The sequence below is a fragment of the Penicillium vulpinum genome, assembly GCF_028829585.1.
Source record: "Penicillium vulpinum strain IBT 29486 chromosome Unknown utg000002l_segment0_segment0, whole genome shotgun sequence".
Lineage (NCBI taxonomy): Eukaryota > Fungi > Ascomycota > Eurotiomycetes > Eurotiales > Aspergillaceae > Penicillium > Penicillium vulpinum.
The window spans coordinates 2,733,130-2,755,913 of NW_026643242.1; the positions used below are offsets into that span (position 1 = coordinate 2,733,130).

General features: G+C 49.0%; 11 protein-coding genes across 11 annotated transcripts; 5 read left to right on the forward strand and 6 right to left on the reverse strand.

Moving 5' to 3' along the window:
* Positions 1-1,488: 1,488 nt before the first annotated feature.
* Positions 1,489-6,189, reverse strand: N7479_004095 (GTP-Rho binding exocyst subunit SEC3; the record flags this gene model as incomplete). The annotated part of the gene is made up of 3 exons (XM_057251792.1): positions 1,489-3,519; positions 3,582-5,827; positions 6,006-6,189. The coding sequence occupies 3 exons, from the start codon at positions 6,187-6,189 to the stop codon at positions 1,489-1,491; spliced, it is 4,461 nt and encodes a 1,486-aa protein (XP_057111117.1).
* Positions 6,190-6,861: 672 nt separating this feature from the next.
* On the forward strand, positions 6,862-7,661 carry N7479_004096 (non-canonical purine NTP pyrophosphatase; the record flags this gene model as incomplete). The annotated part of the gene is made up of 5 exons (XM_057251793.1): positions 6,862-7,041; positions 7,112-7,185; positions 7,234-7,415; positions 7,476-7,537; positions 7,596-7,661. The coding sequence occupies 5 exons, from the start codon at positions 6,862-6,864 to the stop codon at positions 7,659-7,661; spliced, it is 564 nt and encodes a 187-aa protein (XP_057111118.1).
* A 668-nt stretch (positions 7,662-8,329) lies between these two features.
* On the forward strand, positions 8,330-9,587 carry N7479_004097 (nucleolar and coiled-body phosphoprotein 1 family protein; the record flags this gene model as incomplete). Its single annotated transcript, XM_057251794.1, has 2 exons — positions 8,330-8,368; positions 8,451-9,587. 2 exons carry the CDS (start codon positions 8,330-8,332, stop codon positions 9,585-9,587), a joined length of 1,176 nt encoding a protein of 391 aa, XP_057111119.1.
* A 505-nt stretch (positions 9,588-10,092) lies between these two features.
* N7479_004098 (F-box protein) lies at positions 10,093-11,910 on the reverse strand (the record flags this gene model as incomplete). The annotated part of the gene is made up of 1 exon (XM_057251795.1): positions 10,093-11,910. One exon carries the CDS (start codon positions 11,908-11,910, stop codon positions 10,093-10,095), a length of 1,818 nt encoding a protein of 605 aa, XP_057111120.1.
* A 1,013-nt stretch (positions 11,911-12,923) lies between these two features.
* Positions 12,924-14,591, forward strand: N7479_004099 (cytochrome P450; the record flags this gene model as incomplete). The annotated part of the gene is made up of 3 exons (XM_057251796.1): positions 12,924-13,252; positions 13,305-14,398; positions 14,455-14,591. The coding sequence occupies 3 exons, from the start codon at positions 12,924-12,926 to the stop codon at positions 14,589-14,591; spliced, it is 1,560 nt and encodes a 519-aa protein (XP_057111121.1).
* Positions 14,592-15,789: 1,198 nt separating this feature from the next.
* Positions 15,790-16,272, reverse strand: N7479_004100 (uncharacterized protein; the record flags this gene model as incomplete). The annotated part of the gene is made up of 1 exon (XM_057251797.1): positions 15,790-16,272. The coding sequence occupies one exon, from the start codon at positions 16,270-16,272 to the stop codon at positions 15,790-15,792; it is 483 nt and encodes a 160-aa protein (XP_057111122.1).
* Positions 16,273-16,278: 6 nt separating this feature from the next.
* N7479_004101 (uncharacterized protein) lies at positions 16,279-16,767 on the reverse strand (the record flags this gene model as incomplete). The annotated part of the gene is made up of 3 exons (XM_057251798.1): positions 16,279-16,458; positions 16,545-16,646; positions 16,705-16,767. The coding sequence occupies 3 exons, from the start codon at positions 16,765-16,767 to the stop codon at positions 16,279-16,281; spliced, it is 345 nt and encodes a 114-aa protein (XP_057111123.1).
* A 427-nt stretch (positions 16,768-17,194) lies between these two features.
* On the reverse strand, positions 17,195-17,750 carry N7479_004102 (mitochondrial 37S ribosomal protein mS37). The gene is made up of 3 exons (XM_057251799.1): positions 17,608-17,750; positions 17,396-17,475; positions 17,195-17,323 (listed from the first exon to the last, which is right to left on the reverse strand). The coding sequence occupies exons 1-3, from the start codon at positions 17,735-17,737 to the stop codon at positions 17,225-17,227; spliced, it is 309 nt and encodes a 102-aa protein (XP_057111124.1). The 5' UTR covers positions 17,738-17,750; the 3' UTR covers positions 17,195-17,224.
* A 284-nt stretch (positions 17,751-18,034) lies between these two features.
* Positions 18,035-19,650, forward strand: N7479_004103 (DnaJ family domain-containing protein; the record flags this gene model as incomplete). The annotated part of the gene is made up of 2 exons (XM_057251800.1): positions 18,035-18,409; positions 18,472-19,650. The coding sequence occupies 2 exons, from the start codon at positions 18,035-18,037 to the stop codon at positions 19,648-19,650; spliced, it is 1,554 nt and encodes a 517-aa protein (XP_057111125.1).
* Positions 19,651-19,856: 206 nt separating this feature from the next.
* N7479_004104 (uncharacterized protein) lies at positions 19,857-20,579 on the reverse strand (the record flags this gene model as incomplete). Its single annotated transcript, XM_057251801.1, has 1 exon — positions 19,857-20,579. The coding sequence occupies one exon, from the start codon at positions 20,577-20,579 to the stop codon at positions 19,857-19,859; it is 723 nt and encodes a 240-aa protein (XP_057111126.1).
* An 877-nt stretch (positions 20,580-21,456) lies between these two features.
* N7479_004105 (uncharacterized protein) lies at positions 21,457-22,721 on the forward strand (the record flags this gene model as incomplete). Its single annotated transcript, XM_057251802.1, has 2 exons — positions 21,457-21,468; positions 21,525-22,721. The coding sequence occupies 2 exons, from the start codon at positions 21,457-21,459 to the stop codon at positions 22,719-22,721; spliced, it is 1,209 nt and encodes a 402-aa protein (XP_057111127.1).
* Positions 22,722-22,784: the final 63 nt, after the last annotated feature.

Below are 22,784 nucleotides of genomic sequence, written 5' to 3' on the forward strand. Positions count from 1 at the left end.
GTAGTGGGAGATCCGATTCAGGGCCCGGGGGAGTAATGAGAGGAATGTGGGAATTTGAAGAATGCTATGCGACAAGTAACGATCTAAAGAGACATGATTAGAAGAGGTATAAGCGGGACCAAAGAATTTGTCGCTCTGTCGGAAAGCGAGGAAAGAAAAGATAGAGAGATTGAAGTTCTCATAACACAGAAGACACGAATGGGGTCTCGAGTGTTGCAATTGATTATCCGTGCCCCCCTTGAACGACATTTTGGTGGAGACCACAATTTAGAGGCGTGGGGAAGACGCTCACCGTATTTAAAAAAAAAAAACACACACAAGTTTTAAAAAAAGAAACAGGAAGGAGAATTTGTCAAGAGAGACCTCTAAAGGAAGAAGATTAAAATCGATCGAAGATCACCCCCCACACCCATCTCTTAGCCCAAAGTTGGACCTCGGAGGATAACTGCCTTACCTCATATTAGCTACATATTTAAGGACATTTTAAGATTACATCTCCTAACTGCCTGTCAAACAATAATTGACAAATGCGATTTATCCCCAATTCTGAAACAGTCAACGTCTATAATGTGATACATCCTTTTACAGCATAGTACTCCTTAAAAGTAGTACATAGTTCCTAGGCACGAACATAGTGTATACCCATACCCCTGAAACGATATGAATTCCCGAACCGGTGGGTCATTATGGCCAATAAGAAGATGGAATATCTTACATCCTATAAGACAACACATAAGGAGTAGACAAAAAAACAAAACATACAATCAAGTTTCAAGAATAGCATCTCATTTTCGACGGGTTCTGTCTTCAGGGTGGCTGATCACTAGCAGTTAGGGACGTCCACGGGTTTGACATCTCAAATAGTAGTTGGCTGTGTGCTCCGTATACTTCAAGGGATAGAATGAGATTAAAGAAGCTTTAGATATACCGTAGTAATAGCTGACCTGCATCTCGTCTCATGCATAAATAGTGGAATGCGAAGTTGGTGTCCACGCTTCTCGTTGCTTTTGTCTGACGGCCGTCTATATAGCGATTCTAAAATTATTAATAAATAAGGATTTTATTATAGTCCAGTATAAAGAGAGAATTCTGATCTTTTTTCTCAGATCTTGACGTAGGAGACAGAAGCCAGAATCCTAACAACGCCCACAACGAGGAGAAGAAGTCAGTGCTCGAAATTTTCGCTTTGGCCTTCGAATTTGACTTCCATGAGCACGAAAAGAAAGGAAGAACTTGACTCAGGACTCAAGAGTGGTATTGCAAGTAGGTTGGAGTTATTTATCTTCTGAAGCCAATGGCTACATTGACTTTTACCTAACCCCGTTCAAGGGGCTGCCATAAGGGTTGCTCATAATCTACATGTATACAGGATGCCCAGGTGGATGTACATGAGAAAGCAGAGAACCTATTGATCTTACAAGAGAAGCTAGAAACCAAGACCAAAACAACGGGGAATAGATTAAGTTTCAATACAAACATTGATATATCTCATTTCCGGAACATGCTAAGGGTCTCTTCCTTGCGCCAGTCCATATCCAATTGACCCTCGTAGACGTCTTCAATAATCAGCCGCGTGCGATCATAAGTGTTCTCGTAACGGTTCTCACACTCCCGGAGCACCTTGACAACGAGACTGCGGCTAAGACCAGGGTCATCGGCATCACCGAAGTGCTTCTCAACACGCTTTTTGAGCATTTCGATACCACGACGGATTTCCTTGTTATCGTAGGAGGTGAGAACCTTCTTCGCCATAATGCGGGAGTGACTGGCGCGGGCTGCGATGTCGGTTGGGTTACCGCCCGCCGCGAGGAGGTTGTCAATTGACTGCACGAAATCAATTAGTTTGCCCAGTGGGCGGTGAATGACCGCGTCAAGGTAGAGCTTCATGTGCTCCTGGAAGTCTTGGTGGGCCCGATCGGTCCAACGTTCAAGTGCTGGGATGTTGTGCACATCCACTTCCTCGATGTAGTGGTTCATGTTCTCAATGAGGAGGATGTGGTAGTTCAGAATCTCTTTGTCTTCCGGATCGCCCGCACCCGCAGTGACACCCGGAGGTTGGCCGGGTGCTTCCTTGGCAATGAATTTGAGTGACTCCCACATCGCACGATTGATGCGGTCGTACGCGTCATTGACGCTAACCCGAATGTCACAGAAGGCGTTGGACGGGGATGACAGCATGCTTTCCACCGCATTGGAGAAGTTGGGGAACACCCGCATGAAGGAAATTACTCCTTTCCGCTTGTTCACCTTGACTTTGGTGTCCTCAATGCCTCGGATTTGCTCATCTACAAATCGGTTGAAGAGTCCCATCAAGCGGGAATGAATTTTCTGCAGTGCATGAAGAATGAACTCTTGATTCGTGTCATCAAAGTCATTCATGGCAGTCTCCAAGGCATAGATAATACCAATTCCCTGAAGAGGATCAGCCTGCATCGCCCAGTCCACTATGCTCTGCATGTCATTTGGCCAGAATGAGTAAATGTCATCCATGATTTGCTCGACTCTCTTTGCCATTCTACGATCAGGATCATGTGGCTGGTTGGCAGAAAAGTTGGGACAAGAGCGGTTTTCTGGAATGGTTGCAGCCACCAAGTCGGAAAAGTCGGCGCTAGCAAGAGAATTGAGATGGAAGAATTGGATAATGAAGTTTTGCTCCTGAGCCATCATGTTCAGTGTCTCTCGTAGAGTCCCAGCAAATACCTCAGATGGCTCAGCCCTTCCTTGCTTCTTCCCACTGCCCGAAGCCAGTCGAAGCCCAGCGGCAGCCCGCACCGTCTTGCCTCGTCGTACTGTCAGTTTCCTTGCAGCCATGGTAAGACCCTCGGCCTCTTTCTCTTTCTCTTGGTGTGTGAAGAGGAGTTCCTGCTCATCTCCCGTTGGTTTGCGCGCGGTCTTCTTCCAAGCCAGATTATTGTCGCGGAAGTCGTTCTGGTACGAAGTCTTAGACTGCTGCTCATAGAGACCAACAAGCCTATTCCACTCTGCCATGCTAACCTCCTTAGCAAATAGCATCAGGGCATTATACCGCCAAACCTCTTGACGGAAGTGCGCTCGTGCGGCACTGTCCAATTTCATCGAATCTTTGGCACCGTTGGTCGAATCAACTCGTTGTTGTTCTGCCATTTTGAAGGCAAGGGCCATGAACTGTTGTAGTCGGTCGAGGAACATGGTTGCAGTAGAGCGATACTCTTCCTTCTTTTGCTTTATCGCACGCATCTGGCCAATTTCTGTATCAGCATAGACACCGACACTGGCATCGACTTGACGTTTCTTGTTTTGTCCAATGTCAGAGTCGATCGTAAGCATGGCCTTGTACAACGTCGATAGAGCGCCTTCAGTATCCTTCAAACCATCGGGATTACTCAAAGAGGCCTCCTTGAGGGGTCCCAGCTCAGATGAAGATATTGAGAGTGTTTTCAAAAGGGTCTGTAGTTCGTTTTGAAGGAGCTTCTGATTCGCTGCTTGTACCTGCAGACCTTGACCTTGAGCTTCAATATAGGCTACATCCTCGTGAAGAGTCTGTTGTGTAGTCTCGTTAGCAGGCTGAAGATCAATCCCGACTCTGTAATCCCGAAACTTACGTTCAATTCATGAGAGTAAAGGGTCAATAGACCATCCAGTTCATCGCACTCTTCAATCGTTCTATCGATCAAGCTCGCAAGTTGTTCCACCTTTCCTTCCTGCTGTTCAAGGTTGCCAAGCCAGCTGGTGGCTTCGACACGGCCAATCTCACGGCGAACATCTGCTTCCAAATCCTCAATCTTCTGTTCATCGGCCAACCGTCCGTTCCAACCTAGATCAGTGAGGATGTCATCAAAATCAATACCACGTCCATCGAGAATGCTGGGATCGATTCCAAGGGCTTGGCAATATTTCATAGTGTGGTCTTCACGGCGTCTACGACGACGTCCTTGAGATGCCGGGGATGGTGATCTTGAACGATCTTCAACCTTTACAATAATATCAGAGAGGTTCTCCTGAGAGATCTCAGGGGTTTGCACACGGGCCACCGGGATTTCCTCAGGAGCCGGCTTTGTGATCTCGACAATCGGTGTCTCCGGCCCTGCAGCAGGCGCAGGGATTTGTGCGGGTGCGGGGACTTGTAGATCTTGTTCTGACCTTGTTGCCACTGGACTCGGTGGGGGATCAGTGGCCGACCGGGTAAGGGATGGCGCCGGAACGACACTGGTAATGCCGTCAGGGCCCGTAGCATCAATCTGTGACTTCTTCGCGGCTGCCAGCAGTCGCTCACCAGCCCCACCAGCCCTGGGCTTGAAAGTACCATAAGCATTTGCAGCCTTTTTCCAGGCGCCTGCAACATCTTTGCCTTCCTTTTTCTTGACCATAGGGCCGAGCCCTGGGCGATGTGGCTCGAGTTCGCTGGTTTCTTCCTCCTGCTCTGGGGAAGCTTGAGATGGTGAATCCACAGCAGGAACGGTTTCGACAGGGGTTTTGGGCTTTTCCATAGAAGGCTGAATAGGCTCTGCTGAGGGTAGACCCGCAGCCATCATAGCAGCAGGCTCTGCAGCCAGTCCCTCAATTGCTGGCGACGAAGACGGTTCCCGGGGATGTGCGGAAGGTCCAGCCAACAAGCTATCTGATGCACTTTTCTCTTGAGGCATAGAGGGCTGATTAAACGTGAATACCTTCTCGCCGCGACCACGCTGGGGCGACTTTGGCCCAAAGCTGGGCGCGGGACGTGGGGATGTGTCCCCGCTCTCGTTATTGAAAGAACTAGAAGTGGGAGGACGAAGTGCATCATTGCTGCGCATGAATTCTGGTGTCTTGTTTGGGGTTGGTTGGGTAGCAAGAGGTGGGGGTTTGGGCCCACGATCCTGGCTGCGAGCAGAAGATGGGCGGAGTGACTCTGGAATATCGGCATAGCTGGGTTGTGCAGCAGTAGCAGTCAGATTATCTGTTCCCCTCGACTCTGATAGTGAAGTCGGGGGTTTTGCGTTTGCTGCGATACGCTCGGGTGCGCGTGGCGGCAGTTGCTGGTCCAGAGGCGGCCCAGAAAGGAGTGACGGAGGAGGAGATTTATGTAGATCAAATGGAGATGGTGCCGGTCTGCCTTGTCCTGTAGATGGCCGAGAACCAGTAGATGGCCGAGACATCTGCTCACGGCTCTTTTGAGCGCGAAGGGTGGGGTCTTCGGAAGGCCTCCTTTTGACTTCCCGAGGCCCATCGCGACTGGGATCACGACCTCTATAGGACGGTTGTAGCGAAGGAGGCACCGAGCTGTCCGATGTTGAAGGCATTGGACCGGGTCCCCTGGGCGGTGGACCATTTGGAGGACCACCTGGTTGTGCAAGCTGTGCTGACTGTGGCGGCTGTCCTGGTTGGCCTGGCTGTCCTGGTTGTGGCGGTTGTCCATGCCTTGCCAGCATTTGTCGCTCCCTATCATCGAAACCGATGAGGTTGGGGATTTTTCCATTGGTGTATTTCCTGTAGATCTTGACCAGACTCCCAATAAAGAACTCCTTTTCCTTCGAAGTCCTGGCATGCCAGTAGTATGGCTTTCCAATTGTGACTGTGAATCCTACGTTGCCCGCCCATTCTTTTTGTTGCTGCTCTCCTGGTGTTTTCGGCACAAAAGAGGCAAATGATTGAATTGCGGTCAAGTCGTCGAGCATCCAGGTTTTGCCGATAGAGTAAGTCCCCTCATTGTTCTCTCGAGCTTTGTGTATGCGGACTCTACCCGACTTTCGAACTGATATGATAATGATACGGGGTTTCTTGTTCTCAGGTGGCCCGTTTGGCGGGGAAGGGCTGGACGGGTGCACTGCATCCTCGGTGATGCGAACGTGGGTGATATAGGATTCGAGTACTGGGAGCAACAAGACGGATTAGCAGGGATTGCGGGTAGAATGTAATTTCGACGAAGCAAACACGTTGCGATTTTAGGCTGTGTACGTCACTTTCGCAATGTGTTGCCAATCACATCACTATTGACTGAACTTGGGTGGGAGGGCAAAGCTGAGGAAGTACGTTGATTATGTACGTACGGAGACCATCTTCATCCTTTTTTGCGAAACAACTATGAATGATCCGCTTCTTCTCGTCTTCAAAGGCGGCTCCTCTTGTCATGGTGCTTGGGCTCGAGCCCGAATCAGACTGCAAATCTCCGCGATTTGGCGCGGGCCCTGGCGGCCCTGGGGGAGGCCCGCGGGGACGATCTCTGCCATTCATCGTGGTATCAAGGGACACAGAGCTCACGTGTAGGTAGCCGCGAGATCAAGGGCACATGGTCGGGGAGGTTGGGATCGGCGACGCCACTACGCACCACGCGCCGAAGGAATTGAAATCCGTTGAGCGGCAATTCGGTTAATCCAGCACAATATGACGAGGTACAAAGCAGTACAAGTTGTGGCCCAAAGTAATACAAGTGACCAGCGCGGGCTGAAGTTCGAATTAGCTCATCAAGGTGTCTCGGGCGGCGGAAGGCGGAGAGCTTGGAGCGGAGTATCGAATTGATCCGGGGGTTGCTCAAACGCTGTAAACGAACGTGCGGAATGTCCGACATCAATTGAAATGTTTTTCATGGCGTATCTCCATAGAGATACTATCATACTTGCTTGGGTTTACTAACATACTGAGGTATACCATCACAGTGCATACCCACTATCCATGACTTTGATCCTATTGGCTTTTTGTTTGCCAGCATAAAATTAGTCATCCCATGGCTGGGCCCCGGGGCCAAGGGGGGCAGCCTTCCAGGCTCCAGTCCTGGAGCCTGTACGGAGTTGACTCAAGGCTTTCGGGTCTATCACATGCAGAGTGGACACTGTGAATGTACTCCCTGCAATACCTTGACTAACTATACTATATCCTATGAGCCGCGTTTTCTTTCTCTAGTCCGTCATGTCCTCCACCAATCCAAATATGATCAATTTCATAACTGGGAATAAGAACAAGCTTGCTGAAACTAGGGCAATTCTGGGTGATGTGGTGCAGCTCTCAAATCAAAACATCGAAATTCTCGAAATTCAGGGTTCTCTTGAAGAAATTGCGCGAGACAAGTGTCAAAAAGCAGCTTTAGCAGTATGCCAGTCTGAAATCCTCCCTGCTATCATAGCATCACCAGGCTAAATATAAATGTTTGTTTCTACAGGTCAACGGCCCTGTCTTGACAGAGGATAGTGCCCTTGAATTTAGGGCACTCAAAGGGTTACCAGGGCCATATATGTATGTCCGTATCAATTGTTGCTATTTATCCTCTTTAATACTTCCTAGAAAGTGCTTCTATTCTGCTCTAGGAAATGATGGTTTGCACAAACTACTCGCAGCTTATGACGACAAAGTAGCCACGGCTGTGTGTACATTCGCCTTCTCCGCCGGTCCAGGATCCGAGCCTCTCCTTTTTCAGGGACGCACTCAAGGCAAGATCGTTCCCAAAAGGGGAGAAGGTGGGTTTGGTATGTTTTCAAACCGCCCATTGTAGTTTTCTCGAGAGACCATGCCTAATATTTCTTCAGGCTTTGACCCCATATTTGAAGTTGATGGCCAGACCTATGCAGAAATGAGTATTACACACAAGGTGAGTTAATTCAAACGAGCATCATGTCAATCCACTAGCCTCTAATTGAAACAAACAGAACATGGTTTCTGAGAGGTCTAAAGCTCTGGAGAAATTGCAGAACTGGCTAAGAAATACAGTATGACTGGACTGTGACTAGGCCTTTGTATAGAGTTTCGAGATCGTCAGAGATCTCTGGCTTTCGGGTAAATATATATGGATAAATATATGTAGTCAACCCCAGAAACAAGTGAATGCCATCTGCATTTCAATAGAGAAGCACAAGTCAAAGATTGTACCTAAAAAAGCTGTTTGCACAGTTTATCCTTTTTTGCCTTTTTCTGCCGTCAAGTTATGAAACTGAGGAGAAGAAAATATCTAAAAAAACAGATATCTAAAAAAAAAGACATCTATAAAGACAAACAAAAAGACTCCTGAAGAGACCACCAAAAAGACTTCAATTGAGATGTTTTGCTCAAGATAAAATAACAAAACACTCAGGATATGGAGTAGGTCGAAAGCGGTACGTACAAAGTACTATAAGCATGAGGGCGGTGAGAAGGAATTGACCAATAAAAGGGATGGTGGTTGATAGTGCCGAAATAACCACCCGCCAATAACCGTCTACCTCCACGGATCAACGCTCATCAAGCTTCGCCAATCACCGTGAAGCTTACAGCCTACCGCCTTTTATATACTTTTTTTTTTTTCCCTTTCTTCATTTGGTTCCTGGCAGATTATTTCTAAATAGTGTCTCCTCGCCCCGGGTTCTCTTCCTTTCGCTATCGTTGAAACGCGAACCATACAGTCACTATGGCAAAGGTTTCCAGCAAGAAGACTTCGGTCAAGAAGGTGCGTCCTTTAATTTCGCTTTGACATGTCGATTGGCATGATTTAAAGTGAAGACTAAACTAACAATGCCCCAATTTCACAGACTGAGTCTAAAATCCCCAAGTCTATCCCCCCTCAGCTGATCGCTTCGGTCGCGGCTTTCTTGTCGGACAACTTCCCCGAGACCAGCACCGCTTTCACCAAGGAAGCGGCAAAGTCGGGCAAGAAAAGCGATGCGAAGAATGTGCCCTCTCTCTTGGAACTCTTCCAAGCCTCGGAGCAGGGATCTAGTGTGAAGAAGGCTGTTAGCCCCAGCAGCTCCGATAACGACTCGGATGTTGAGATGGGCGAGGCCACTCGCTCGTCCTCTCCGTCCTCTTCGTCTTCCTCTTCCAGCTCCGACAGCGATGCGGATGATGAAGATGATGATAAGTCTCCTGCGGCCCCCGCTCCGGTTCAGAAGTCTGCCGGTGTGAAGCGCAAGGCTGAGTCTAGCAGCGAGTCTAGCAGCTCTTCCGACTCTGACTCCTCCTCTTCCTCCGAAGATGACAGCCCTAAGGCCAAGAAAGCCAAGACCGCTCCCACCCCCAAGGAGGCTTCCTCCTCTTCCTCCTCATCCGACTCTTCGTCCTCTTCTTCGGATTCTTCCAGCTCTGACTCCGATTCCTCGTCGAGCTCTTCTTCATCCGATTCTTCGTCTGATTCCTCCTCTGATTCTTCTTCTGACTCTTCTTCCGACTCCTCTTCTGATTCTTCCTCTTCCTCCGACTCTTCTTCCGAGTCTGAGTCCGAGTCTGAGAAGGAATCCAAGAAGGCCCTGAAGGTCGCAAAGAAGACTCCTCTCCCTGAGTCCGACTCATCTTCCGACTCGGAATCTTCATCATCCGGAAGCAACACCGTTCCCCCTTCCCCGGAGACCGAGACCAAGCCTGTCGAGAAGGCCGTAGAGGCCGTGCAAACCACCTCCTCTAGCGCCAGTCCCGCTCCTGGAAATGGACCTGTCAAGAAGAAGCACACCGGAGCTCGTCCCACCCCTCTCGCCCTCCTGAGTGAGTTGCCCCACAACCACCCCTCCAACGACTACATGTCGTACGCCTACGCAGACCGCGCCTGGAAGGACCTGTCTGTGACTCGCGGAAAGGGATTCACCAAGGAAAAGAACAAGAAGAAGCGTGGCTCTTACCGCGGCGGTCCCATCGACATTGCCCCCGGCACCACCTCTTTCAAGTTCGAGGATTAAACGACTCTTGCTTCTGCGACATAAACGTATTTGCTAGTCCATAATACCAGGCCATCGTCAGCGTCTAATCAGAGAATTTGCCCACCAAACCCACAAAGCACCCCCGAGACTGGGCTTTTTGTCTTGGATGTCGCTTTGCTGAAGGGAGAATCGCTATCTTTTTGTTGCTGCAATCTTTGCAGTGCAACTCAGGTTCGCTGCAATGGATGAATATGGATATAAGGCTCTCATATCCCGCATCATACTTTACCAATTTCACTCAGCAAGGCGTACATGGAGCAATGGACAAGGTCGTTGGACCCGAGGTTTGTCAGAGTTAGAATTTTTTTGCTCATTAGCTTACATCAATCAAAAAATTGGGACCCTTGACAGGGTTCTCAAGTATTTTCAATCCTCCATCAAGTAGTACAGAGGCCGAACACTAGCCTACCAACGAAAACTCCTTCTGCTCGCTCAATCTTTGTCACAAGCAGTGTACAAATGAAGAGAATTCAAAATTCAGAACCTACCTATCCCGCCTCCTCCAACTCCTAGACTCATCCAAATCCTTCCATCGACAATCCCAACCCGTGTGTGTCTCAGCCACATCCCTAGGCTCAAGATCCCGAAAGGCGCGTTGATTCCTCAGCTTACAAACAGTAACGAAGTCATCTTCATCTGGGCGCTCATATCCAGCCAAATTGAACGGTTCAGAGTTCCAGCGTGGTGAAACCTCAGGACCTATGTTCACGCCCAGGTCCAAGTTAGTTTCGTACCACTCTTTCTGTGGACCGGTTAGGTCGTCCGTGGACGCGAAGTCGAGCTGGACGACCCCGTCCACGACGCCTGTGTAGACGGTTGGCGAGGAGGGCGACGGCGAGGACATTGTGTAGATAGGGCCGCGGTAGGGACCTCTTCGGCGGGTGCGGACTGGGGCTTGAGTTTGTTGGGGGAATGTAAGGGGTGGTTGATGGGAGAGGAACATCGAAAAGCCCTGCCAAGGGCGGGAGTTTGCTGCTGTTCTGGGTGTGATGTTGGCTTCGGTATTTGTTGTGGTTTGTGTGCCCTGCCATTGCGAGGCGGGTATCTGCGCATCGAGGTAATCGTATGTGTTGCACATGCGCAGGTCGAAGATCTTGACCAAGGCTTCGCCGCCAGCTCCAGCTAGGAAGCGCTCGTGGCCGAAGGCGTGGAGGCTGTAGATGGGGTTGAGGTCCGTGATATCTCTGTAGGAGACTTCATAGAGCCGTGGGGAGCGCAGGTCGTGGAGCCTGATGGCGTAGTCGTCCCAGGCGGCTAGAAAGACTTCGCCGGGGGAGCCTGAAATGGCGTGGTTGTTGAGAGGTTCAATGGCACTGATATTGGCCTTTGATTTGAAGCTTGCAGGATCGGTGTCTAAAGGGCCGATTCCGATATTTCGATATGCAGAGATGCCATCTGGTGTGATTTTCGAGATAGACAGGGAATTTTCCACATTTCCAGTTCCCACTGCCACTAGTGATGAGGATAGCAGTTTGGAGTAGTTGGTTCGTGACGAGCCTTCCGGTCGAAGCCATGTGAATGGCTGGATTTCTTCTTTGTCGGTCTCGGTATGGTAGAAAGCGATGTATCCATTGTCAAAATGCGCAGCCAAAGTAGGGTCTGTATCACTGCTCAAATCTGTTTTATCAAGTCTGAGTCCGTTTGTGACGAACTTCTGCTTGTATTCAAAGGTTCCTTCATTGGGGGATATGGCGAGATGAGCAATATCACCTCGAACTCGACCAAAGATCAGATGCTCCATGTCGGTATCGTCGCTGTATCGATTCCCCGAGGACAAAAGATGCAGAGAACAAATATCATCATAGCTGCTAATGTGATCAACATCATTGAACACAAGCCAGTCTTCTTTTGAACGAGCACCGGTTTGCTTGATCCTCATCACAAGCAAGTTGGCAGCACCCCAGGCAAGAACCTCTTTCCTATCAGCCCAACGCTGGCCATTCCAGATCTCGTAAGAATCAATCGAGGGTCTGTAGCCGAGAGTTGGGTTGTCTTGGCGAATCACCTCGTGAGAACCGATTTTAGTCGCAGTTTGAGGTGGGACAGCAAATCGTCCGATGATGGCTTTTCTGTCCAAGGCCCGGGACCTGGAGGTCAAAGCTTGTGCTGCATCTTTCCAAAATGGCGGTGTTTGGGTGGATGGAAATCTGCTTCGCACAAAAGCTCGGAAGATGCGAGAATTTTCAGCTGTGATAATGCGGTGCAGTCGGTAACACGTCTGGGACAAATGAGCCAATGCATTGGCAGTTGGAAGATATGTCGCGATTTGATAGATGATCTCTGATGGGAGCTCGGACAGCATCTTGAACGCGAAATCCTGATTGACAGGGATGTTGAAAGAACAATTGTTTTGGGCTTTTAGACTATTGCCATCGTTCTTTGTTTGGTTCCGCCACTTTTGTGTGTTTTGGTGTTCATTGAGTGTGCTAGAAAGGGAAATTCTGCAGAAAGAGCCTGATTTGTTCAACAACAAACGGATTGGAGCTTCAATCTCTATTCTGCCCCGCAATTGTTGATCGCGTGATGCTCATATATCCATTCAATATGATGTTGGACAGCAATTCCATACACAAATTGCCCCATGTGTGCACCAGTTGCCTTATGACGTAAGCACATGGGCTCGCTTGGATAGCTCTAGAGGGCTGTACTCTTTTTTTGGTGCCCAAAAGCAAATATGCAGATCTCATAGGTTTGAACGAAGTAATAAGACTATAGCATGTATAATATGTTTCAATCCCACAGAAAGAGGATCTAAAGGCATATACCGCAAGCAATCCATTTTGTCTGCTTATCGCGTTATCACCTTATCGCTTTCGCGGGGAAAGCGGTAATGCAAGTGTCGTAGGTCGTTGGACAAGACAGTTTCCCTATCGAATCTACCTATAGGCGTATATATCGAGGTCCCCTTGGCGAAACTTTCGGGAGAATTCCATTACCTAACTATTCGCCCTCGGCAAATGCAAAACGAATCAGAGTGAGTGGAAATTGAATGGTATGGGGTCTATAGGTTAATCTTGCGATTAGGGAATACACTCGGCACCACCTGTAATACACGGATGGGTGTTGGCTGGCCTAACAGCTAGTTGCATAGCGGTGTCGGCAATCTCCGTTGTATGCAGCCCCGACGTTCGGAGGGGTTCCCAAGCAGTTTTCTTTATATCTGCTCTTGAGGGATAGATCCCTTTCGATCCGGCTCAGTATTCGGTCCTCTTATCCACAGATAACTACAAAACATCTGTGAGCCTAGTGGAAGCATATAATCCCCCACTAGATACCTACCATAGTGGACGACGAACAAGCTTCCCAGAATTCACGATGGCATATTCGATCACTGCTTTGGCGGTAGCATTTTCCGCTGGTCTTATCTTCTTCCGAGTATTCATTTACCCAGCGTTCCTCTCCCCACTCTCAAAGATCCCCAATGTGCACTGGACTGCTTCCATCTCGCCGGTGTGGATGCTATGGAGGCGATTCACAAGCCGAAACAACCGAACGATTCAGGCCGCACACGAGAAACTCGGTCCTATTGTTAGGTTAGGACCATCAGAGATCTCAATCAACTGTGTTGAAGGAGGAATCAAGTCAGTCTATGCTGGCGGATTTGAGAAGCATGACTGGTATCCGCGAGTCTTTGCGTCATTTGGGTTAGTATGGAACTGATCCATAGTAAGCAAAGTAGCTCACCATGAGAAACAGAACAGTGAGCATGTTTACCATGACAGGAAGCAAGACGCATTCAACTCGGAAAAGGATGTTGTCCAATATATACTCCAAATCGACTCTGCAAGCATCCCCTCATATGCAGATAGTTTCAAACACAGTCATTTTCGATCGACTGATGCCGATTCTTCAAGAAGCAGCAATATCTGGCAAATCCCTCGATGTGCATGATCTCAATCAGGGACTGACAATGGACTTTGTCTCCTCCTATCTATTCGGTTTGCGGAATGGCACTAATTACCTGCAAGATGATTCGATCCGTAAGCACTGGCTTCACCTATACATGTGCCGAAAGCCGTTCGAGTTCTATGCCCAGGAGGTTCCATATTTGGATGGATGGCTGAGACGGATTGGCCTTCGCGTGATACCAAAATACTGCGACGAAGCCAATGCAATGCTTGATTCTTGGGCTCTGGACCTTTGTGATAGGGCGGAGGAAATAATTTCAGCAACCGAGCCAGGCATCGAGCCAACTGTCTACAAGCAGTTGAAACAATCCCTGGACAAGCATTCCGCAAAGAGTGGAGAAGCAGAGCCAGACAAGGCCCAACAGCGACTCGATATTGCCTGCGAGATGTACGATCAACTGACTGCCGGATTTGAAACCAGTGCTGTTGGCCTCACATATCTGTTCTGGCAACTGTCCAGGAACCCAGAAATGCAGGACAAACTCCGAGAGGAGCTTCTCACACTGGAACCCCCGATTTCGTACCCAAAGACAGCCGATCTACCGCCAGCGAAGTCAATTGATAATCTGCCCCTGCTGGAGGCGATCGTGACAGAGACACTGAGACTTCATGCTCCCATCCCTGGCATCCAGCCTCGGGTCACGCCATCTCCGTCATGCACTCTGGCCGGCTATGCAGATATCCCACCTAACACCAGAGTAAATGCGCAAGCATATTCACTTCACCGTAATCCGGAGGTATTCCCAGAGCCAGAAACATGGCAGCCAAAGCGTTGGCTGGAAGCTGAAAACCCGCCGGCTGATCTAGAAGAGAGACGCCGGTGGTTCTGGGCTTTTGGTAGTGGAGGGCGTATGTGTGTGGGAAGTAATCTCGCACTGCAAGGTACATATGGATTGAAGAATCCCAATTATTGAATTATGCTAATTACCACCTGGCAGAAATGAAACTGGCCGTGGCTGCGATTTTCACCAATTTCCGCACTAGCATTGTCAACGATGACAATATTGAAGCCATCGATGCTTACACCGTGAAACCGACAGGCGATAAACTGATACTAAAGTTTGAGTCTGTCTGAAATGCCTTGGGAGGAGATTTTACGCGCAGCCATCGCTACAAGCAGTACGAATTCAGAGTAAACCCAGTTTGATCAATCAAAAAGTATCAATATTGCATGAGAGATAAATGAGGGAAAGGAGAACGAGACAATGAGTTCTTGCTTCTCAATACTCCTGATTGCAGGTAAAGTAATAACAACGAGAACCCAGGGTCTCCTGTCTGCCTCTGAAGGAGCCCCAGTACCCAGTGTGTCTGCCTCTGTCCGAGTAAAGCGCGTGATAGAATCGATGGCAACACAACCTCTTTAAGGAATTTGGAACGTACTTCCCAGTCAGTGCCTTTGGTAGAGTGAGGTTCGGGAGTAGGTCGAGGTTGTTATGGCAATTTTGTCCCATGTGAGAGCCGCTCAACCTTTGATTCATAGTTGCTACCGCGGAAAATGTTCCAAAGCCGAGTCCGCACAACATTATAGGCTGTATCATTGTGGCCCGGGATGGCCCGTCTGATGTGTATGCTTCAGAGGAGAGAATCGTAATCCCAAAGCTTTAGATACCACGGTATCCATACACCGTGTGTAGTAGCTGTGCCTGATAGGGACCTCATCTAGAACACAGATAAATAACAGCCAAAGCCGAGCCCCTTAATAAAGGCCAGCGCGGGGCATAGATGTTTGTTTAAGCTCTGGGTTTCATCACAAAAGGTGTCCCAAAGCGGAATCTGTGCGGCGTTGTGTGTTGGATCTCAATGAGTGATGGAAGGGCATCTGCTTTGGATGCCATGGGACATAATTAGAAAAGCTCTAGAAGGTACAACAGTATTCACTCACTCACCACCGTGTATAGGACTTTCCTCTAGGGGAAAAATAGCCAAAGGCCAAAGCTGCTCGATGTTCAGGCAATTCCAACAAGCGCTGTTAAGAAGAATGTGGGTTGGGCAAGGCCAAAGGATATTCATTGAGGATAGTTGGGAAGAATAATCTTTTCTCAGGCGGGTGTTCTTTTATGGGCGAACTCGACAGCACTTTCCATATCCATCACAGTGCGTCCGACTGCGTAGAGAAGGCTAGGAGCCGAATTAGGAAGGAGCCATGGAAAAATATCTACAAAAAGGGCTAGTCTTCAAAGCGATATCGTAGGATTTTATTGTCTAGTAAGAGATGAATTAAGGCATAATCCCCTATTTGGATGCAAAACCGACTACCAGAATCTGATTCAGGACTATCTAACGATCAATGCCCCTCGCACTGCCTGATAATTAACAATCTCCACGAGATTGGAGTAGTCTTGAGCCAGGGTGAGATCGCCTAGAGTACCTGGTTTCACAACATTATCCCACACGCTCTGGCCGTTTTCATTCACCCAGATAACCTTGATCATACCAGTAGTAATGGCCTCCCGATCTAACAGGTACACTGTCGTCTGTGCCTCCAAATCGAGCCTACTGAGAAGCTTAACGTCCTCGTCTTCCTCTTCATCGATACCTGCCAAAATTTCCTCATCGTTCAATCCGCTCCTATACTGAATGTCGGAATCATCCCCGTTGTAATCATCAACCCCCTTGAAGTCTGTCAGACCAGGCATACGCACTAGTATCCTTCTCCATGAATCCTCAGTACCGTCCTCGAAGGCATAGAGTAATTCATCATCTAGGATCCGATCCTCTAGGGCTTGAACTCCAGGCACCCAGGCCGATTTCTTCATCTTCTCTTACTTCTCTGCGATAGTAGGATCATAGCATGTCCGTAACCAGACTCGCTTGAAGCCGCCTTGGCAGGAGCCGAGACTCATATTACGCTCGGCGGGGGTTTGGTTATTTCCAAGAATCCGCTCAGCTTCGTCTTGGCTTGCAGCAGGCGTATTTTCTGACCAAGTCTGCTTGTAGTAGGGCTAGAAACATGGGACCAAAGATTTTTTTGTCAGTTCTTCTCATTGTATACAGAGGCCGAATGAGTGGCGGAGAGGGGTAGATATACCCAACGTTCAATCAGAGTCAAACGTTGATAGTCCCATGCTAACTTTTCCCACTGGCGTTTCCTTTCTTCTAGTGTCGATTCGGCCTCCCTATCCCATTTTTCCTGAATGGCTGTTAGAGAAAGAATTCCGGGTGAGCTAAACTGAGGGTGGACGACAAACTATAGCAAAGAGGTCGAAAGGAAAGCGGCCAAATTCGGCCTCTTTGGCGAGTGCCACGGACATGGTTTGATGTTCAGTGTATAGATGGAATTATACTAGCACGAATATGCAAGGATAGTAAAGAAGAGAATTGAAAACTTCGAGTGGGGGATTTGATTGAGGCAAGTTCGCCGTTCTCCATAATCCTGTAAAAAGACATTTGAAAAGACCCCTGAAAAGAAATAAATTCAGTGTACATGCGCAGGTATTACTGAACGCAGCATGAAATAATAGTATAATCAATTGGTCTGACAGGTGATTCCATATCCCACATAGTTGTATATTGTACATATGAGTAAAAGCCAAGTCCCATAGCCTCTGATGCAAAATAGGCGGACCAAATCAGCACATTCTGATAAGGACCGGAATATTCGCGTAATGATATATCGAAAAGAAACCCAAAAACTCCTGGTGGACAACTCGCTTCTGCTACCAAGTCCGGACAGACAATCGCGAAGAATCCAATCGTGCAAAGAACATTTTAACCGAGAACACCATCCTTCTTCCGGGGGCCAACAACCTTGGGGTACATTCTCATGAGGTGGTAGTTGACGGTGTTCTTCTTCTGCTCCCTGGATTTCTATACGCGGGGGTAACTCGTTAGAAGGATGTTGATAGTAAACGAAAAGAACGACGGTGGATTATAACGTACCGGTGCATCCATGCACTTCCGCAATTGAGCCTCGAGAGCAGAGCAGCCCTCTGCGCCATATCCAGCGGAAGCCCAGCAGTCTGTTTGTAACGCAATATTGTCAGTAATCCACTCATGATTTCAAGATTCGAGGTATTCGACATCTGGGATGCAAAGCCTGGGCGACGAGAGATTGACGGCTCAACATAGCCGCAGAAGAGGAGCAAACATACTAAGCATAGAAGACATCACAACCACGCAGGGGTTCTGCTCATTCTGATTCGGCCGGCGAACACGGAGGTGGTTGATGGTGTTGAGACGCATCGGGTTGAGCCGGGTAGAGAGGGAGCCTTTGGGTGACATGATGGGCAATTATTAGGTTCCTAAAACTGACAACAGAGGTATAAATCGGAGCGAGAAGAGGCACAATGCCTTGAAGCGACCGTGTGCGGGAGTAACGATGGTAGACTGGCGCCGGCGACGGATCTTCGACAAACAAAATCCGAAGTTTCGGGGACTCGCCGCGGAGGTGGATGACTAATCTTGGTCGGCCCTGGGGCTGTTTTGTCTACCTCGATGGCTTGCCACCTTATTAACAAAAGTCCTGTACATTCTTTTCGATACTGCAGGCTCATTAAATCCAATACGAGATTATTGAATATGTCCGTGAGATACGGTTTGTCAACACAGTTCCGTGGTGTTTCTTCAACATGCACCTTTAGAGCTCCGATAGCTCCCACGTCTAGGCGGTTCTCCGCATCGTGCCACCTGAATCAAACACCACCCTCGTCTACGGCTAAGACGGAGGATAAGGATGACAAAAATGGTTCTAAAGAGGAGAAAAAAGAAACTGCGATGGGACGCCGCCTGTCTCAGATGACCGAAGATGCGTTGCTAGAAGGTGGACGATCTGCGCAACGCAACTTCGAGCAGGCGGGGTTCTCAGAAGAGCTGAAAAATGAGCTTGCAGAGCGCATTGCTGCTTCTTCATTCAGGAGCCAGTATGCTGCTGCTCATTCTATAGTCGAAATGCCCGTATGTGATCCTTATCCTGTCCTACTGTCCAACAACCACTGACCCGCATTCCCTTATCGCAGTCTTTCGCAGGGCAGGGCACACGAGAGCAAGCGGCCGCTCCCGCATGGACAGGAACAGAGCGCATGGAGGACACGACTCTGCGTATGCTAGATGACGCGAGCAAACCAATCCGAATGCCTTACAAAATCCCCGATCCCGTGAACCTCAAACCCGCCCCGAAGCCCAAAAAGTCTCGCGCTGAACGACTTGCCGAAGCAAAAGAGCGCACTTCTACCTACACACAGAGCAAGGCTCCTGGATTTTCCAAAGAGGAGCGCGAGCATAAGCGCCGCGAGATGAGGGAGGGCTTAACGCCCGGGGCTCATTCAATGCCAATCTCGATTACGGGTCTTTCGTCGCTGGCAGATGAACGAATTCAAGATGCGATTGCGCGCGGACAATTTAAAAGTATACCTCGTGGGAAAGGCGTAAATACGAAACCAGACCACAATGCGAGCAGCGCATTCATTGATACAACCGAATATTTTATGAATAAGATCATCAAGCAGCAGGAAATTGTGCCACCGTGGATCGAGAAACAACAGCAGCTTGGTATGGAAATCAGTCGATTCCGTGAACGTCTTCGAGCGGACTGGCGGAGACATGCTGCGATGTTGATTGCGAGCAAGGGTGGGTCCTTGGATGCACAGATGAAGCGAGCAAGAGCCTATGCTGCCGCCGAGACTCGGTTGGCAAACAAAGCAAAGTTGGAGGCTTCGTTCGAAGAAGATACGTCTGTCTCGGAGATCAACACTGATGGCCGGATAGTCTCCAAGTCGGAGGTATCACCTGCGATCAAGAATGAGAGCGAGGAAAATTCGGAAGATCTGGCCCATCTTCCACCATTGCGAGACCCTGGATACCTCTCAATAGAGCGTTCCTATCACGAACTCGCCGTGAAACAAATCAATTCTCTCGCACGCACATATAATCTCCAAGCTCCGGCCTCCGCCCACAAACCATATATCAATCTTGATCGAGAGCTCAACGCATGCTATGCCGCGGTAGCGCCTGAGCTGGCGGAGGAAATTAAACGCCGAGCAACAGAGCGTGCGCGTCCATCATCAGTCGTTCCACCGGTTCCTTCCAGCAGGTTTGGGTCACTGGGCACGGCACAGACCGTACAAGTTTACGAAGAAGATCAGTCGAAGGGATACGGTATGAAGCAGTTTTGGCGCGATTTATTCACTAAATCCTGAGGACAGCAAATGACAAAACAGAGAACTCTCCCACTTTCCTTTTGTTCATCCTGTATAGGGTATATCGGAGATAATAATACAGCAATAATGCGCATAAAACATGAGCAATGGCACCCGAAATAAAACAGACAAAGACGATCTTTCCAACGCCACCTCCCAGCCATTCAACTTTCACCCATAAAACTGGATGGGAATCTGCAGTTTTCTCACGAAGCGTTAATAATTGCAGCACTTCGCTTTCTCGTGCACCATAGCAGGGTGAAGGGGGCGACAAGGCCTACGAGGAGGAAAGCCGCACCAACACAAAGTCCATTAGCCAAAATAAAACTGGTAGCGTCAATCCTCCTTGTGCCAGCAGCGGCGGCAGGCAAACCCACCACGAGGCAGAAAACAGAGACAACAAACACAACGAATGCCTTCCCGAGGCGAATCCAAAGGTACTTGTTAGCCATACGTCTTCCCGAGGCCGGATCCGGGAGAAGACGTGATGTCTCCCGTAAATCTTGCCACCTCACGAAAGCAGTGACGAGGCTGTAAAGAAAATAGATATGCAAGAAGACAGAGATGCCAAGGAACACAGTTCCGGCAAAATACGCAAAATCCGGGCTGGCGCCCGTGTACATGCCCAGGTAGCCATCCTTTGGTAGCCAGTCCTGACAAGTATAATGAGCCGCATTCGTATCCCCCGAGGAAGGGTTGGAAGTCATGTCGCTTGCTTCGTCTCGTTTATGCATGGGGATGATGAAATGATGCCACGGGATCTTTGGGAAGCCTCCTGGAGGCCAGCCGGCTTGTTCGAGGTCGGAATCACCGAAGGGTAAACGCGAGATGACTTCAACGTCGCCCACCCAGATCTCATTGACGGCGTTGCCTTGGTCGTAGAAATGGTCTGACTTTACGCCATTCACTGCGGAGACTTTATTGCCCATTCGGGTATTGGGATAAAGTGTTGGATGTGATGATATAACAAGAACTGTAACTTTTGAAGCGATATTGTATAAGGTACTTGAAAGTGATGGATGAGTATGAGTTCATCTTGTCAGGTTGACGAGTGATCCTGGAGTAGGAGTCATAAATATGCTATTTGGAAAGAGCAACGACAGGGTAGGTTCGAGTTGTTCAGTAGAATTATCTATTTAGAAAATACATGTTAAAAGGTAGAGATATCCTCGACAAAGCTATACATATTGTATCTTAATTTTCAACTATAATAGAATAATCTCCTTCATATTCAGTCCCAAAAGCTTCTCTCAGAGATGCTCGTCACTGTAGGTGATACGAATTGATTTTCACTATGCACTTGCGTATACTTCGAGGAATCAATCCTACTTACGAGATTCTAGTATATCCAAATGATCTTTATTTTCGAGCAAAGTCTATCTAAGAATATTCCAATGCACGGAGTATCCTCATCATAAGTTGAAAATGTTCTAAAATAGGCCAAAAAGGACTTTTGGCAAAAGTTAGGGTTCTCCCCTGTGAGTGGTCGCCGCCAAGTGATGATCGTGCATGAGGGCGCGTATTTGTGACCAACGACAGGCTAACTCGAATGCCTTGACCTTGCACTGACCCTGCACTGACCCTGCACTGGGCTTGCACTGACTTTCTCTTCACCTCATCACATCCTATGGCTGCTTCTTATACGTGACCCCTCCCGTGCGGCCCCCATCACCTTTGGAACATGTATCACCCCAAAGTATCACCTCAAACCCCCGTGAGATTCACCGTTTCGAAATGTCGATCACTGACTACACCTACTTTTAAAATCCTTTTCCTGTCCTATATTTTGTAATCGAGTCACCGGAAATGACTCCTCCGGTTGTCTTTTTTTGCCTGTCCTTTTTACTCTGATTGCATATGGTGTTCCGGTCCAGGCCCAGAACATCCAACACAGGTCCAATTCAGCCGCGCCCCCAACAATTGACAAGCCATTGCTAGCAATTCAAATTGGAAGCATTGTGGGCGCCTATGTAATCTTCGTCGCTGTCCTCCTAGCTCTACTTCTCTTCATCGGACGTCGTCTGCGTCGGACAGTTCAGTCGTCTAACTATACGTTGCATATGGAAATTCTGAAGCCTACCAGGCCTCCCGTCAGCATGGATCCCAGCCCAGTCTCTCCAATGTCACACAACCTCCCCAGTCCCAAGTCGGGAGGATTCAAGTCCTGGGGATCGTTGAACAGGAGTGCCAGGCCCTCCCAGCCATCCATGAACGGCAGCATGCTGACCATCGACGAGTCCATCGTTGCGAACGACAGACAACGAGCCCAGAATGATATGGAGATGCTGTACGCGGCGGTCATGGAACACGACGCCCAAAAAGCTTCGGGGGGTGATCTGTCCATCCGCGAACAAGACTTCCAAGCACAATCGCCAGACAGTCAAATCACAAATCCGTTCACTGACCGTGGCTCCCATGTATCGGATAATTCATTGGCGCCATTGGCACCATTGGCATCATTGGCACCATTGAAGTCCCCCACCAAGGGCTTCAACAGCTCCCGCTTATCCAAGCTCTTCACCACTGGCTCCCGCGCCAACCCAGACCCGAGTAAAGTGCGCTCGCCACGTCTGGCTACCCGCAAAATGTCCATCTCCTCCCCACTAGCCTCACCAGCAGTGCCTACGCCTCGAGCATATATGCACGAAGACCCGCCTCTTTCCCCGCGGATTTATAACCCCGGTCCACCTCCAGTGGTGCCGCGGCCCCAGGCGAAGGAGTCACTCATGCCTCCTCCTGGACGCGCCCGTCCACCGGCGCCTCTAACCCTGTCTACTCCCTCACCTTCTACCTCTGTCCCGTCCAATCTGCCATTCCGTGAGGCGTACCCGCCCCAAAGTGCCCCGGCTACCAAGACTACTATCTTGGAACGGCCGGTGAAGAACCGATTAGCTCCTGTCACGGGCATGGCTACACCGTACAGTCCGTACATGCCGTTTACTCCTGTAACGCCCTTTACCCCCGGGCGCACGGTGACAAAGCGACAACGGAAGCGCGAAGAGCGTGGTAATGGACTGCAAGTATTGAACGAAGACGATTTAGTCAAGGATGATGATGATATCTGGGGATGATAATCCGGGGAAACGGGTTAAATTGGGGAAATTAGGCGTTCAAGCATATCTACAGGGGAATGT